At 37.8% G+C, this 14,744-nt stretch overlaps 1 protein-coding gene across 3 annotated transcripts in view; it reads left to right on the top strand.

The window, feature by feature from the left end:
- Positions 1-14,744, top strand: part of LOC137941196 (phosphatidylinositol 4-phosphate 5-kinase 9) — a 32,168-nt gene that overhangs the window by 1,863 nt on the left and 15,561 nt on the right. For all 3 annotated transcript variants that reach the window (XM_068786507.1, XM_068786508.1, XM_068786509.1), the window contains exons 2-6: positions 613-2,045; positions 2,594-2,761; positions 3,455-3,620; positions 4,381-4,491; positions 4,637-4,824. In XM_068786507.1, coding sequence (XP_068642608.1) covers positions 790-2,045; positions 2,594-2,761; positions 3,455-3,620; positions 4,381-4,491; positions 4,637-4,824 — 1,889 coding nt within the window. In that variant the 5' untranslated portion in view covers positions 613-789. The remainder of the gene's footprint in view (positions 1-612; positions 2,046-2,593; positions 2,762-3,454; positions 3,621-4,380; positions 4,492-4,636; positions 4,825-14,744) is intronic.

Genomic DNA, 14,744 nt, shown 5'->3' with positions numbered 1-14,744 from the left:
GACTGCATAGATCTGTTCTATCATCAAATATATTTGCAAGTTTCTGTAGTGGTAGGGATTTTCTTAGTATTCAACTTATGACATTTGCTGAATCCTTTTCCAAACATATTTGCAAGTTTCTGTAGTGGTGGGGATTTTCTTAGTATTCAACTTATGGCATTTGCTGAATCCTTTTCCAAACATATTTGCAAGTTTCTGTAGTGGTGGGGATTTTCTTAGTATTCAACTTATGGCATTTGCTGAATCCTTTTCTTCTATCACTGGGTCTTTTACAATCTGCTGCTAGTATTATTTTATTCGGAAGCTAAAACTCCCTCATGACAACTCTTTTTGTTGGATATACTATTCATGTTCATTTATGCCACAAATGGTTTGATAATACTTTGATACTAAAAATATACTCAAATACTCATGCACTTAATGAACTGTGAACTGTGCCCACTGTGACATCATATCAGTGCCAGCTCCCAATGAGTTGTTTCTTTCACATTTCAGTCCCTATTTCCTTCATTTACTAACTTGGGTCATTCAAGAGTATTTACTATGTTGATTCGAATTTGGTTGTTTACAAGAAATTTGAGTTTTTAATCTGTTCAAGTTCTCTGATATCAGGTTTCAACACGGGCTGAGTGAAATCTGGCCGATCGTAGCAGTCATGTACGAGCCTTTTTGTTGTGAATGATCGATTCCATACAAGTCTTATTAATACAATCAGTTGTCTTCGTCTGCCGCAAATGACTTGTGTTGCTTATCCTCCTATGAGGGACTGAGTCCTCTGAGTCATTATGCATGTCTGGCCCTGTGGCCCTTCCCGATAATTTCAATGAAGCAACCCATTTTGATGGAAGATCTAGACTCTCTCATGGTCACTCTCTTGTACAGGCAAATGGGCAAGCCCCCCATCCATCTGATGAAACTGGTGGTTTTAGAGTTGGGGAGCTTTCGCTTCCTAATAGAGAGTTCTATTCCGGGACCTTATTGGGGAACATGCCTGAGGGGACTGGGAAGTATATATGGTCAGATGGGTGCATTTATGAGGGTGAATGGAAAAGAGGGATGAGACATGGGACCGGAAAGCTCTCATGGCCTTCTGGAGCTGTTTATGAGGGTGAATTCTCCGGCGGATACATGCATGGTACAGGAACCTATATCGGTCCTCAGGAAATATCTTACAGAGGACGGTGGCGTTTAAATCTCAAGCATGGTTTGGGTTGTCAGACTTATCCTAATGGAGATGTCTTTGCTGGCTCTTGGATTCAAGGATTGATAGAAGGTCCAGGTAAGTACACATGGAGCAATGGAAATGTCTATGCTGGAAACATGAAAGGTGGGAAAATGTCTGGAAAAGGAACTCTTACTTGGACCAATGGGGATTCATTTGAAGGGAGTTGGTTGGATGGTATGATGCATGGGTTTGGGATATACGCATGGGATGATGGTGGGTGCTATGTTGGTACATGGACCCGTGGTTTAAAGGATGGAAAAGGAGTTTTCTACCCGAAAGGGGGTAAAGTTTCTGCTGCTCAAGAATTCTACTTTAATGCTTTGAGAAAACGAGGGTTACTACCAGACCTTAAAAACCGGAGAAATAGATCCCACATCCGTCATGCTTCTTCAATTGACATGGGGAATGTGAAGGTCAGTGAAACACAAGGGTCAAATTCTAGCTCCTCTAATAAGCTGCCTAAGGATGAAATCCTAAATTTGGACACATCCCGGAACAAAAACGTATCATTAGAAAGGAGATGGAGTCTTGAAGTAGCTATTGAGAAAGTAATCGGCAACAATTTGTTGTTTAATTCAGGAGAGTCGGTTCTAGAAGATGATGACAAGGAGTCTGATGCAAATGCTCCAATTCTAGAAAGAGAATATATGCAAGGGGTTCTGATAAGTGAGCTAGTTATAAACAACAGCTTTGCCTCTCTCTCCAGAAAGGCTAGGAAGCGGCAGAGGAAACTTGCTAAAGATGTCAAGAGGCCTGGTGAAACAATAATTAAAGGTCACAGGAGCTATGATCTAATGCTTAGCTTGCAGCTTGGGATCAGGTAGCATTCGCTCTTAGGCCCCTGTTTTTCGAAGGTAGAATTTCTGGTGGTATGGGTAGTTCTATCCATATTTTTTTTATTGCTTCTTGTTACTCTTTTTTTTATTAATATATATTAGCAGCTGACTGTTGTGTAATGTTTCATGAAAAATTGCTTCTCATATGTTTCACTGTTTACAGTTTGTATTTATTTGTTATTAATGGACTGCATATCATTGTCATAAGAATGGGTTTGGAATTCATGAAGTTTAACATCGGCTGTCAACTTGATGTTGCTTTCCCAATATAGTCGGGCTTGGGCCTGGTAGTGAATTAACAATTGCAAGTAGAATATTTTTACATATCCATCACTATATTCATCTTGTTTGATGGCATAATATAGGCCTTCTTCATGGCAGAAAGAACCGGTACTGTCTAGCAAGACATTAGCACCCTTTTGTAGCTCAAGTTGAGCTGATTAGACTCCATTTCTGGAAGACACCATTCTGAGAGTATCTGAAATGTTTCTTCTTAAATGGGTATTGACTTATTATTAGTGTGTTGTAATAGATATACAGTTGGGAAAATTACACCAATTCAGAGGCGAGAAGTTAGAGCATCAGATTTTGGCCCAAAAGCAAGCTTTTGGATGAATTTCCCGAAAGAAGGGTCCCAATTGACACCTCCTCACCGTGCTGAAGATTTCAAGTGGAAAGACTACTGCCCGATGGTTTTCAGGTAATCTTTTATCATTCCTATAAATAACAGGGTAATATGAAACATGTATTGAATGTTCTGCCCTTTTCATATGGTTAATCATGGGTTAGTTTGAACCAATCATTTATTAAGGTGCATTATTAACCCTCTAAACAGATGTATTATTGGTACAAAATTCTTCTTTAAGTTAATTTCAAATCATATGTTCCTATAAGGTAAGAGAGTATATGACTTTTTAAAATTGTTATTTAACTTTCCTCTTCTTTACTTTTCTTGTTATTCATTCCTTTTCTTTTCTTTCTTCTTCTTCTTCCTTTATTATTTTTTCTCAGATCTTCCACTCCAAGGCTACAGTTTTTACCCAAAATAGTATTGTCCTAGAGGGGAAAATTATAGAAGCTGTAGAAGAACGAGAAAAAGATGAAAATGGAATCCTAGCAGACTGACTAATTTGCTATTAATATACAAAACAAAGACATGTAAGATTCATATACAGTTGTCAAGGTTACGACAGTAAGATCCAGACACAATTAGCCTACATTAGTATGTTTGACAAAAGCAAAGAACATCTACATGAGGCACTACTTAGAAGGTCACAATGTCCAATGTTATTTATTATTTTATTAGCTCAAGTGGCTATCTTTTATTTAAGATTTATGTGGTTATATTTGTGCTGCATTTGTTGCTTAACTTCTGGTCACTTCTTTTCTATAGGAACTTGAGGGAGATGTTCAAAATTGATGCTGCTGACTATATGATGTCTATTTGTGGAAATGATGCTCTACGAGAGCTATCATCTCCGGGGAAGAGTGGTAGTGTTTTCTTCCTATCCCAGGATGATAGGTTCATGATTAAGACACTTAGGAAATCAGAAGTGCAGGTAGTAGTTGTTTCTGCTCATCCTTTCAAGTTTAGATCTACAAGAGGCTGCAGCCCCTCTGTCCATGACTTCTAAACCATCTTTATTCCTCTTGTTCTCCTCTTTTGAAGGGATGGCATATTCAAGTTCCTTATAGTTTTTATTTTTTATTTTCTCACTATGTTTCTTTCTATCTTAGCAAGACACTTCGTACATGTCTATCTTACAAGGACACTTCTTGTACTTGGTCTCATGTACTTAGATCAACCAATTCGGCTACTGATTTGTGCGCTAAATTAGGCCCTCCCCTTCAATCTCATGTTGTTAGGGGAGGTCTTCCTTGATGTATCTTCTCCATTGAAATAAAATTATCAACATTTCAAAAAAAAAAAACTTCTTACATATTAATTTTTTACTATATAATGCATTAACCTAAGTAGCATGAGCAGTACATTGTAAACAAAGAAGAGTAAAGGATTTATGTGTATACCTGTCCCTGGTTTGCACACTTAAGAGTGATGGCCGATCTCCTCTTTTTCTCAATTAGTTAAGAAGGGAGTGTGTTTGTACCCTCCTCTTTTTTCTTCTCTTTCAGAAGAAAGAGATTGTCTAGTGCAGCTTATAAGACTCTAGGTACCATGCATAAGCAGAATTATCTGGCCATCAGTCTCCTCTATATCTAAGCGCGGGAAACTTTAGATCTCTATAGCATACTCTTCTATAATCTCAATGAAACATGTCTCAGTGAAGATTTCTCTGACATATTGTTCTGGATGTGCAGGTTCTTTTGAGGATGCTTCCAAAGTACCATCATCATGTCCGAACATACGAAAATACTTTGATAACTAAATTTTTTGGGCTTCATAGGATCAAACCATCAAGTGGACAGAAGGTGATATGTAGAAAGCAGTTTAAATCCCAGATCTGCACTCATTACTTCAGTGTCGTGTCCAATGTTCTTTACCTTCCTTTGCTTCTGATGCTCAAGTTTGAACCTTGTTTCCCAGGTGGCTGATCCTTGTGCTGTCCTTTTGCAGTTTCGATTTGTTGTCATGGGCAACATGTTTTGCACAGAATTGAGGATCCACCGAAGATTTGATTTGAAAGGTTCATCTCTTGGACGTTCTGCTGACAAAGTTGAAATTGATGAGAATACCACATTAAAAGATCTGGATCTGAACTATTGCTTTTATTTGGAACCTTCATGGCGAAAAGCTCTATTGGAGTAAGGCATTTTACTTGCACACTGTTGTTTGAATATTTTTGAATTTCTGTTTCACTTTCTTGTGCCAACTGTAGATGTACTGCTCTTGATGAAACAGAGATAAATTTTGATGAAAAAAGGGAAAAAATAAACGTACATTTTTATTTGTCAAAAGCTATTTTGAGGCATTATACCTGTTTGTTGGTTGCTTGTCCAAGTGTAGGATTTAGACAGATCTATCCTTAACTTGTCTGAAGAGTTAGCTTTAATCATTATTTATTTCACTAGGTCAGCTTTTAGTATGAAAAATGATTTTAATTGTTGAAGCATAAGAATATCATATATTGAAACTGTACAACAAAGAAAAAAATGTTTTACCTTTTAATAAAATATGCAGAGCTTGCTGAGAGCATTAAGTTAAAAAATCCTGAAATAGTTTAATCTTGTTTCTTGATACTTTCATGGTCACAGATACAAACTGGACTCTCTTTTAATCTACCACTTCTAATCTAGTAGAGATGTCAAATTTTATTTCAGAACTAACAAAGAAGTGCAATTTTTTCTTTATTATTTTCTTTCCTTCTATGAGTAATAAACATAGAAAGTGCTATGGGGGGCTCAGAAAGATAGAATATTTTTGTACATATAGAGTATGGTGGTTATGTCTGTCCACTTATATTCCAGGTACTATGGGTATTTGAGTGGGAGAAAAGTGATCTGATTCCTCAGGATATCAGAGAGACATGGTTTGCTTTCTCACATTTTGAGGAGGTCCACATTAATTTGGCATGAATTGGGCCAAGCAATAGTGAATAAAGATGTGAGGTAGCCACAATAAAGTCTAGTTGGATTAGTTGAGTCATCTTATGTATGAATGGTGAAGACCGAAATTAACCTAGTTCGCTCATTTATATAACTTTTTATCAATGTATGATCATTAGAACCCAACATGAAGTGAGCTCTACCGAAGAAAGCATCGACTGTGGACAGTTAGTTTGTATGTCTGCTAGAAGAAACATGACATTATTTATATAAGAATTTACCTTAAGTAGGATCTCATATGATTTTTGTTTTAGGCATTATTTTTATGAGCCTTCTTGACCCTATTAGATTGCAAAAATCAACTCTATTTAAAATTTGTGACCACGTGTTGTATTGGAATTGTTTTCAAACCATTTCAGCTTAACATGGGCCAAACAGTTGTAAATATCAGAGTTAATCTTGTGTGTTTATTTTTTGTTAGAGTTATAAATAAGTGTTAGACTACTGACAACTGGTTCAAGGGAGTATTTAAAGAAGCACCTGCTATGTATTGATGAACAGCAATGCACAGTGACAATGATTATACTATTAGAACTATTAATATTCATTTAGTGGACCTATGATGTGAAAAATATGTGATTTTTGGAGAAAATAGAAGAGGAAAAAGAGTTCTGGAAGAGGAGCAGCTTTGCTGACTTGGAATCCGAGCCAGAAAGGCCTGTCCAACTTCTTTATAATCAGGGTTTAAGAGAAAATTTACAAAAGGACAAAAATACCCCTAAATACTCAAAATTACATATCTCCTAAAATACATTTTGTAAATTGAATGAAAATTTAACTAGAGATAAAATAAGACATTCTCTATTTAATACCTATACTATAAGAGAAAAATGTAATGTGGAAAATATGAAAAAGGACCAAAATACCTTTGGACTTATATTTTAACACTCCCACTCAAGCTGGAGAGTAGGTATCAAACAATCCCAACTTGTCACTAATGGATACATGTTCACGTCTTCCCAAAGTCTTGGTAAATATATCTCCCAACTGGTCTGAAGGCTTTACATAAAAAGTTACCACCTTCCCTTGCATAACCGCATCTCTAATGAAGTCGAAATCAACCTCTATATGTTTTATTCTCTCATGGAATACAGGGTTGTCGACAACAAAATTGGCTGCCTAGTTATCGCAATTCATAACAAATAGGGTTAGGTAACTTAAAACCAAACTCAAGAAGCACAGACTTAATCCACGTAAGCTCACTAATTGTATGAGTCATTGCTCGATACTTGGCCTATGCGCTGGACCTAGCCACAACTGTCTGTTTCTTACTTTTCCAACTTACCAGGTTGCCTCCAACAAAATAACAGTAGCCTGACATAGAACGTCTATCCATCTTACACCCAACATAATCGGCATCAGAATACTCAAGTACATCAACTTTCCCATTCTGAGTATACAGAATACCCTTTCCAGGTGTACCCTTCAAGTACTTCAAAATCCTCTTGAGTAGCTTCTAAATGGACTTTTTGAGGATTTTCAATGAACCAGCTTACAACTCCCACAACAAATGAGATATTTGGCCTGGTAATTGTAGCATAGATCAGTTTGCCAACTAATCGTCGGTATTGAGTTTTATCCTTGAGTGTAGGACCTTGGGTGCCATGTAGATTATGATTAACTTCCATGGGAGTGTCTATGGGTTAAGCACCTAATAAACCATACTCCTATAACATATCCAATATATATTTTCTCTGAGAAAGAACAATACCTCGTTTGCTACGAGCGATTTCAATGCCAAGGAAGTACTTGAGAGAGCTCAAATCCTTTGTCTGAAAATGTGTGGCTAAATATTGTTTAACTTTTATCATACCATCAATATCATCACCAGATAACACAATGTTATCTATATAGACAACCAAAACCACTATACAAGTCTTTCTTTTAAGTAGGAACATAGAATGATCACAATGCCTCCTATAGAACCCAAACTATAGTACCACATCACTGAACTTTTCAAACCAAACCCGTGGACTCTGTTTAAGTCCATAGATAGCTTTCTGCAACTTACACACCTTTCTTGTCTCCCCTTAAGCAACATACCCAGGAGGTTGGTCCACATACACTTCCTCATGTAGATCACCATATAGAGAGGCATTCTTTACATTGAGCTGCAAGAGAGGCCAACCCTTATTAATAGCCACAAATATTTAGATACGTGCAGATGTAAGTCGGACCATAGGAGAGAATGTCTCAAAGACATCAACTGCAAAAGTCTACGTATACCCCTTCGCTACTAGTCGAGTTTGTACCATTCAATAGAGCCATCGGCATTATATTTGATAGTATAAACCCAACGACACTCCACAATAGCTGCTCTTGCAGGTTGATCACATAGACGCTATGTTCTCGAGACACGAAAGCACTCATTTCATCATCCATAGCTTGTTTCCATTTTGGAGAGCACAAGGCTTACTGCACTTAACAAGGTTTATGGGAAATAAACAATGACATAGAAAAGGACTTGAATGATGAAAACAAAAAATCAAGAGACACATATTTGGATATTAGATGAGAAATATAAGATCATTTACCTTTTCGTAGACTAATAGGCAAGTCCAAATCAGAAACAAAAGGATATGAAGGCAATGAGGAAGTCGGTGGATCATGAGAAGAGAGACAACTGCTGGAGGCATTGGAGGAGCATGAGAGCGACGACTGTAAACGTGAAGAGGCAATGAAGAACTCGATGAAGTTGGTACATCCAAAACTACAATAGGAACATGGCTGTCTGAAGGAGATTCAGGTGATACATGAAGCTCAGTAGATGATGAAAAATATGGAGTATGTTCAAAGAAGGTCGCATCGGCTGACACATCTGTCTTCCGTTGAATAGGATCATAATATTTGTACCCTTTTTGTCGACGAGAATATCCAGAAAAACACATTTGACAGACCAAAGTGACAACTTATCAACCGAAATTCCAAACATACGAACAAAACAAGTACATCCAAAAATACGATGAGCCACATCAAACAATTTACAATTGGGCTTTAAACTTGAAGAGAAACTTAACCATTCAAAACAGACGAGGGCATACGATTGACCAAGTAGCACGAAACTAAAACTATATCTCCCCAAAAAAATTTAGGAGCATTCCTGTGCAGTAATAGTGTCCTTGTAACCTCAAGGAGATGTTTATTTTTACATTTTGTCACCCCATTTTGTTGTGGTGTATAAGGGCAAGACGTTTGATGGGTAATACCATGAGAAACACAAAATACTGAAAATTTATAGTTAAGATATTCCAAACCATTGTCAGTACAAAGAGCATGAACACAGGCACCAAATAGATTTTTTATTTTATTGAAAATATTGAGGAATACATCAAATACTTTGGACTTCTCCCATAAGAGATACACCCAAGTGACTCTACTGAAATCATCAATGAACGACACAAAATGCTTAAAAACCAAATGGGGTAGGCACTCGAGATGGACCCCATTAATCAAAGTGGACTAATTCAAACAACTTGGTGCTTTGACTAAAACTAACTAGGAAATTGGATCGACGATGCTTTCCCAGCTGAAAAGATTCGCAATCAAATGAAATATCGGCTAGCAAAGATGGAAAAGACTGACGCAACTTAGCTGGTAAGGTATGTCCCAGATGACACAAGTAAGAAGAATCTGCAGTAGTGAGAGCTACAACTTTAGAAACGGATACATTATCTAGCATGTAGAGCCCTCCTTTCTCATTTCTTGAACCAATTGTCCTCTTTGTCTGCAAGTCCTGGAAAACACAAGTAGGATAAAAGGTTAAACAATTTAAGGATTTAGTTATATAATTCACAAACAAGAGATTTAACTAGAAGGTTTGGTACAAATAAAAAAGAATCTAAGGATATTTGTGGAGTAGTGTGAACAGTATATTCCCCCTAGATGGGAGAGGTGGATCCATCAGCTAAAGTAACTCGACGATATGAATGAGATGACTAATGGACTGAAATAGGGAGGGCATACCTAACATGTGTGGAGAGGCTCATGAATCAATGATCCAAGAGGCGGGATGAGACACATTCAGTGCATTCATACCTATACTAGCCATCGAGGCACTCGTTGAGGAAGGAGGAGTATCAGTAGTCTGAGAAGCAGTAGAAGAAGCAATTAGTTGACCCAGTTGCTATAATAACTGCTGAATTTCCTCGTAGGATCCAGTGTGTGAGGAGGCATCCTTATATGTGACTATAGAGTTGGCCCAAGTAGGCTTACCAAAATTTTCCTAACATTTCTCAAAAATATGATTAGCCCTACCACAATGAACACATTTCTGATCTCCCCGATCATTGCGGCATGACCACAGGTAGAGTGAGAGTGACCTCTACCTCTATTATTACCACCATGAAATTGACTATCAGGCTTACCAAGCTTGAAGGTTAAGAGCAGCTGCTTCTAAGAGAGCTCCACCTGACTCATTCTTATTTACAACTGCACCTTCAGCTCGAAGAACTCTGTTAAAGGCTTGCTCAAGGGTGGTCACATCCTCATTGACCAACAACTAGGCTCTAATAGCATCATACTCAGGCCCCAAACCACCCAAAAACCGGGCTACTTGAATCTGATTTTCTTCCTTACAAATGTCTTTAACATTCGTAGTAAAAGGATGGAATGTACTAATCTCTTGTAGTACTCCCCTCATCTCAGTGAAATAATCTGCCACTAATCTACCTCCACACTTCATATTAAAAAACTTCACATATAACTCATAGATCCTTGACAAATTACTTTCTTGAGACAAAATGGAAGCCAAGGTAATCCACTTTGCCTTAGCAGTATTGCAACTCAAAATTTGGTGACTAAATCTAGATTCCATACTATTGACCAACCAAGTCATTACTAAATTATCTTTTGTCACCCACTCTTCAGTAACAGGCATTGCGGGATCATCGATTATATATTTTGCCATTCTTTTAGCCCTCAAATACATCAAAACTGTGGACCAGTTTACAAAATTTGATACATTCAACCGGAATGTAGTTATGTGAATAGACTGAGAGAATTTCACATTTGAGCTCTCAGCAGTCCTCTGGACAGCAACCTGTGTACTGGAATCAGCCATTAAATATCACCAAACACCATAGCTCAATACACTAGAGCATCAATTAACCAAAGGGAAACACTTTCCCTAAACTTCTATGCTTGCACAGTCAAGTGGGCCCCACACCGAATTCAATTAGGGCAATTCAGCACCCGATTTATTCAATTTCAAACCAATGGTGATCAATTTTAGCAATTGAGACCATAAATCGATGAAAGACTGACCTAATTGCAAGAAACCAGGATGATGATGCAGGCAAATTTGAGAAATTTCCTCAAATTGGGATCATCAAACACTACTAAATCCCAACAATCGATCAAATAAAAGTAGTAATCATTAGCCAATAGGCTAAGATAGGCAAAAAAAGGGAAAAATTAGAATTTTTACCCTACCAGTCTAGAAATCTGGGAAAAACCTTCAAGGAGATTGCTGAAAATGGAGAAAAGATCTACAAAATCGACAGAAACCTGCCCAAGATTTGTGTTACAGATCGGATACCATGAAAAATATGTAATTTGGGGAAAAAATAGAAAAGGAAAAGGAGTTCTGGAAGAGGAGCAGCTTTGCTGCCTTAGAATCCTTGCCAGAAAGGCCCGTCCAGCTTCTTTATAATCAGGGTTTAAGTGAAAATTTACAAAAGGACAAAAATTCCCCTTAATACTCAAAATTACATATCTCCTAAAATACGTGTCGAAATTGAATGAAAATTTAACTAGAGATAAAATAAGACATTCTCTATCTAATAGCTATACTATAAGAGAAAAATGTTGGGGAAAATATGGGAAATGACCAAAATACTCTTGGACTTGTATTTTAACATGATGATTTTTTTTTTTTTTTTTCGTCTGTACTTGATGAACTTGACCCATATACATTTTGTGAAGTGTACATGTAAATAGGTTATTGTACCTAAATCATTTAATGCAGAAGTTTTTTTTTTTTAATTTTTTTGGCACAATATCTGTGTACGAAAAGACCAGAAGGACATTATTATTGATGATCTGGTAAAATTTCATGACCTATGTATGACTGCAGTCATTCCAAGTTGACATGGGAACCCACTAGCATCAGACTATCTTGCAGAGCTAAGACCACTCTAGTGAAATGCCCACCTAAAAAGTATTAGCGACAAAAAAGAAAGGGACCTTTTTTTTTTTGAGAAGTAAGTGTGAATGTATTACCGAAGAAAAAGATTACAAACCTTGAAGCTAAAGAGACAGTTCCTCCACAACAAGGTGTTGGAGGGAAATACATTTTTTTGCTTGAGCATCGGCTAAGTGATTAGCTGATCTTGAAACATGTTTCCAAGTACAATTTAAAACAGAAATTAACTTACAGATTTCATCAAATAACTCCCAATGACGCCAAGGAGGTTTGGATGGCTTTGTGCACTAGTTGATAACGACTTGAGAATCTCCTTCAACTAAGAGAGCACTTTCCTTTTTTTGCTTGAACAGTTTCAGACCGCAGTACAGCCCATGTAATTCCGCGCTAGTAGAGTCATATACACCAATTGGGCCCGCATATGTGAAGATAAGATTGGCTTGTTCATCGTGAATAACTCCGCCAAATCCAGTCGGTCCCGGATATCCAAGAGCACTTCCATCAAAATTTAGTTTAAAGTGCCTAGGAGGGGGTTTGAACCATTCAACCATTTCAAGGGCTCTTTCTGGTTTAGACATACCTGCAACATTTCGCCAATTTCCACGCATGTTTGTCCCTTTCAAGTTGTAGAATTCTTTGCGTTGGAGAACCCAAGAGGTTATTTGACCGATAATCTGATCACAAAGAATTTTCCTTGGGAGAGCTTTCTTATTGAATTTTCGATTATTTCTTTGTTTCTATAAATTCCACGCAATGTGTCCAACATAGCAAGAGATTAAAATTTTCCCAACTTTGGGAGACGAGAGCTAACCAAAGTTAGGATAGTGTTATGTAAATCTTGCTATGGTCAGTATAATATTCCGATTTTATCCATCAATTCGGTCCAAATCTTATGAGCATATGCATAGTGCAGAAGCGTGTGATCTGCTGTTTCAGGAGATGAATTACAAAACGGGCATTCTGGGTTAGGAACATTAGTGCCACGTCTTTGTAAAGCGTCAGAGGTTAAGATTTTCTTACGGCATATCATCCAGATAAAGAACTTTACTCGAGGAGGAATAGGTAGCGACCATCCAAAGGCAGCAGGATGTGCTGCTTGGGGAGTCAGATACGAAATCATATGGTGGTATGTAGAAGCTGTGGAGAGCATACCGTGTTTGTTTGGCATCCAGATGAGTGTGTCAGTAGAGCTTTTTAATGTTACTTCAGAGAGCAATTTAACCAGGCTAGTGGCTTCCAGTGCTTCAGAGTCATTCAATGCTCGCCTAAGATGTAGATTCCAGCCACCCGAAGGCTGCCAATGGTCAGAAACCATCGTGCTACGAGATCTTGACAGTTGATAAAGACGTTGATGACTATCCTTTAAACAGCTTGAGCCTACCCACCAATCCGTCCAGAATAGAGTTTCTTTTTCGCACCCGATGTAGCATTTGACGGCAGACTTGAAGGTTGGTAAAAATTTGGCAATTTTCTTCCAAACAGGAGATAACTTATAAAGCCTTCCCCCGTCCATCCACCAACCATGAACTGTTCCGGACTTCATTTTAACCATTCTGCACCACAACAGATTGGGTTGCATGTTGAATTTCTAGATCCACTTCATGAGCATTGCCTTGTTTGTGGTAGGAGTGTCCCGAATCCTGAGACCCTCCATTATAATTGGTTTGCAGACATCTCTCCATTTTACAAGATTAAACTTTTTTTTCCCCATTTGGCCCATCCCATAAGAATCTTCTTTTTAAAAACTCTATTCTATCCCGAATAGATGCAGGACAATGATACAAGGATAAAAAATAGGATGGAATACCGTGTAGGCAAGATTTGATAAGAACCAACTTACCAGCTTTGGATAAAAATTTCCCTTTCCATGAAGCGAGACGCTCAACAACCGGGAACCAGGAGTTCTTTGTAGGCAATAGTGGAGTCAAAGGCAAGCCCAGATATGTGCTTGGAAAAGACGCAACCTTACAACCCAGATAATTCGCCATCGAATTGAGAATAGAGGATTCAATGTTAAATCCAAAAATTGAAGTTTTCTCCCCAACTAATCTTTTGACCAGTGGTCAATTCAAAGATGTTCAATACAACTTTCATGTGTTTGACTTGTCTCATGGACCCTTCTCCGAAAAGGATAGTATCATTAGCATATTGTAAAATGGGACCGTCATGGTTCGGATCAGCAAAAACAGGATTTAGCCAACCTGAATGTTTTGCAAAACGGATCATAGAGGTAAGGTATTCTCCTACGAGAGTAAATCTGAATGGAGATAGAGGGTCTCCTAGTCTTATCCCCCTAGAGGCTTTGAAATAACCACTAGGTTTACCATTTACCTAGACAGAATAAGAAGGAGAGGAAATAAAACTCCTCATCCAAAATTTCCATCTTGTGCCAAAACCCATACGGTCAAAAAGATAATCCACAAGTTTCCTGTCAACCCAGTCAAAGGCTTTCTCAAAATCAATTTTCAGGACAAACCTTGGAAGGGATGATTTTTTGAACGAATCAAGGAATTCATGAGCTGTTAGAGAAGAGTCCAAGATGTTTCTGTTTTGGATAAAAGTACTTTGACAAGGATTAATTACCTTGTAAAGGACTGCTTTCAACTGATTAGCCAAGAGACGCCCAATAATGTTATATGAATTGGAAGTAAGGCTTATGGGACGGAAATCCTTGGGTAACTCCGAATTTGTTTTTTTGGGAATAAGAGCAATAAAAGAAGCGCCGATCCCAGAGTGAGTTATACCCACTTGGTGAAAATTGTGAATGAAGGCACATACATCGTTTTTTAACAGGTCCCAAAAACAGTGGTAAAACTCACCATTAAACCCATCTGGTCCAGGGGCTTTATCTTTAGGAAGGCCAAGTACAGCCCGTTCAATTTCTTCTGGTGAAAATGGTTTTTCAAGAACTGCAACTTCTTTAGATGAGATACGCTCGAAGTCAAGCTGATGGAGTTTTGGTCTTCTGAAACATTTT

This window comes from Aristolochia californica, unplaced genomic scaffold, assembly GCF_029961685.1.
Source record: "Aristolochia californica isolate CCGP_79_NKW_82.1479 unplaced genomic scaffold, dmAriCali1.0.hap1 SCAF_9, whole genome shotgun sequence".
NCBI classification, from domain to species: domain Eukaryota; kingdom Viridiplantae; phylum Streptophyta; class Magnoliopsida; order Piperales; family Aristolochiaceae; genus Aristolochia; species Aristolochia californica.
This window is presented reverse-complemented; position numbering and strand designations above follow the sequence as displayed.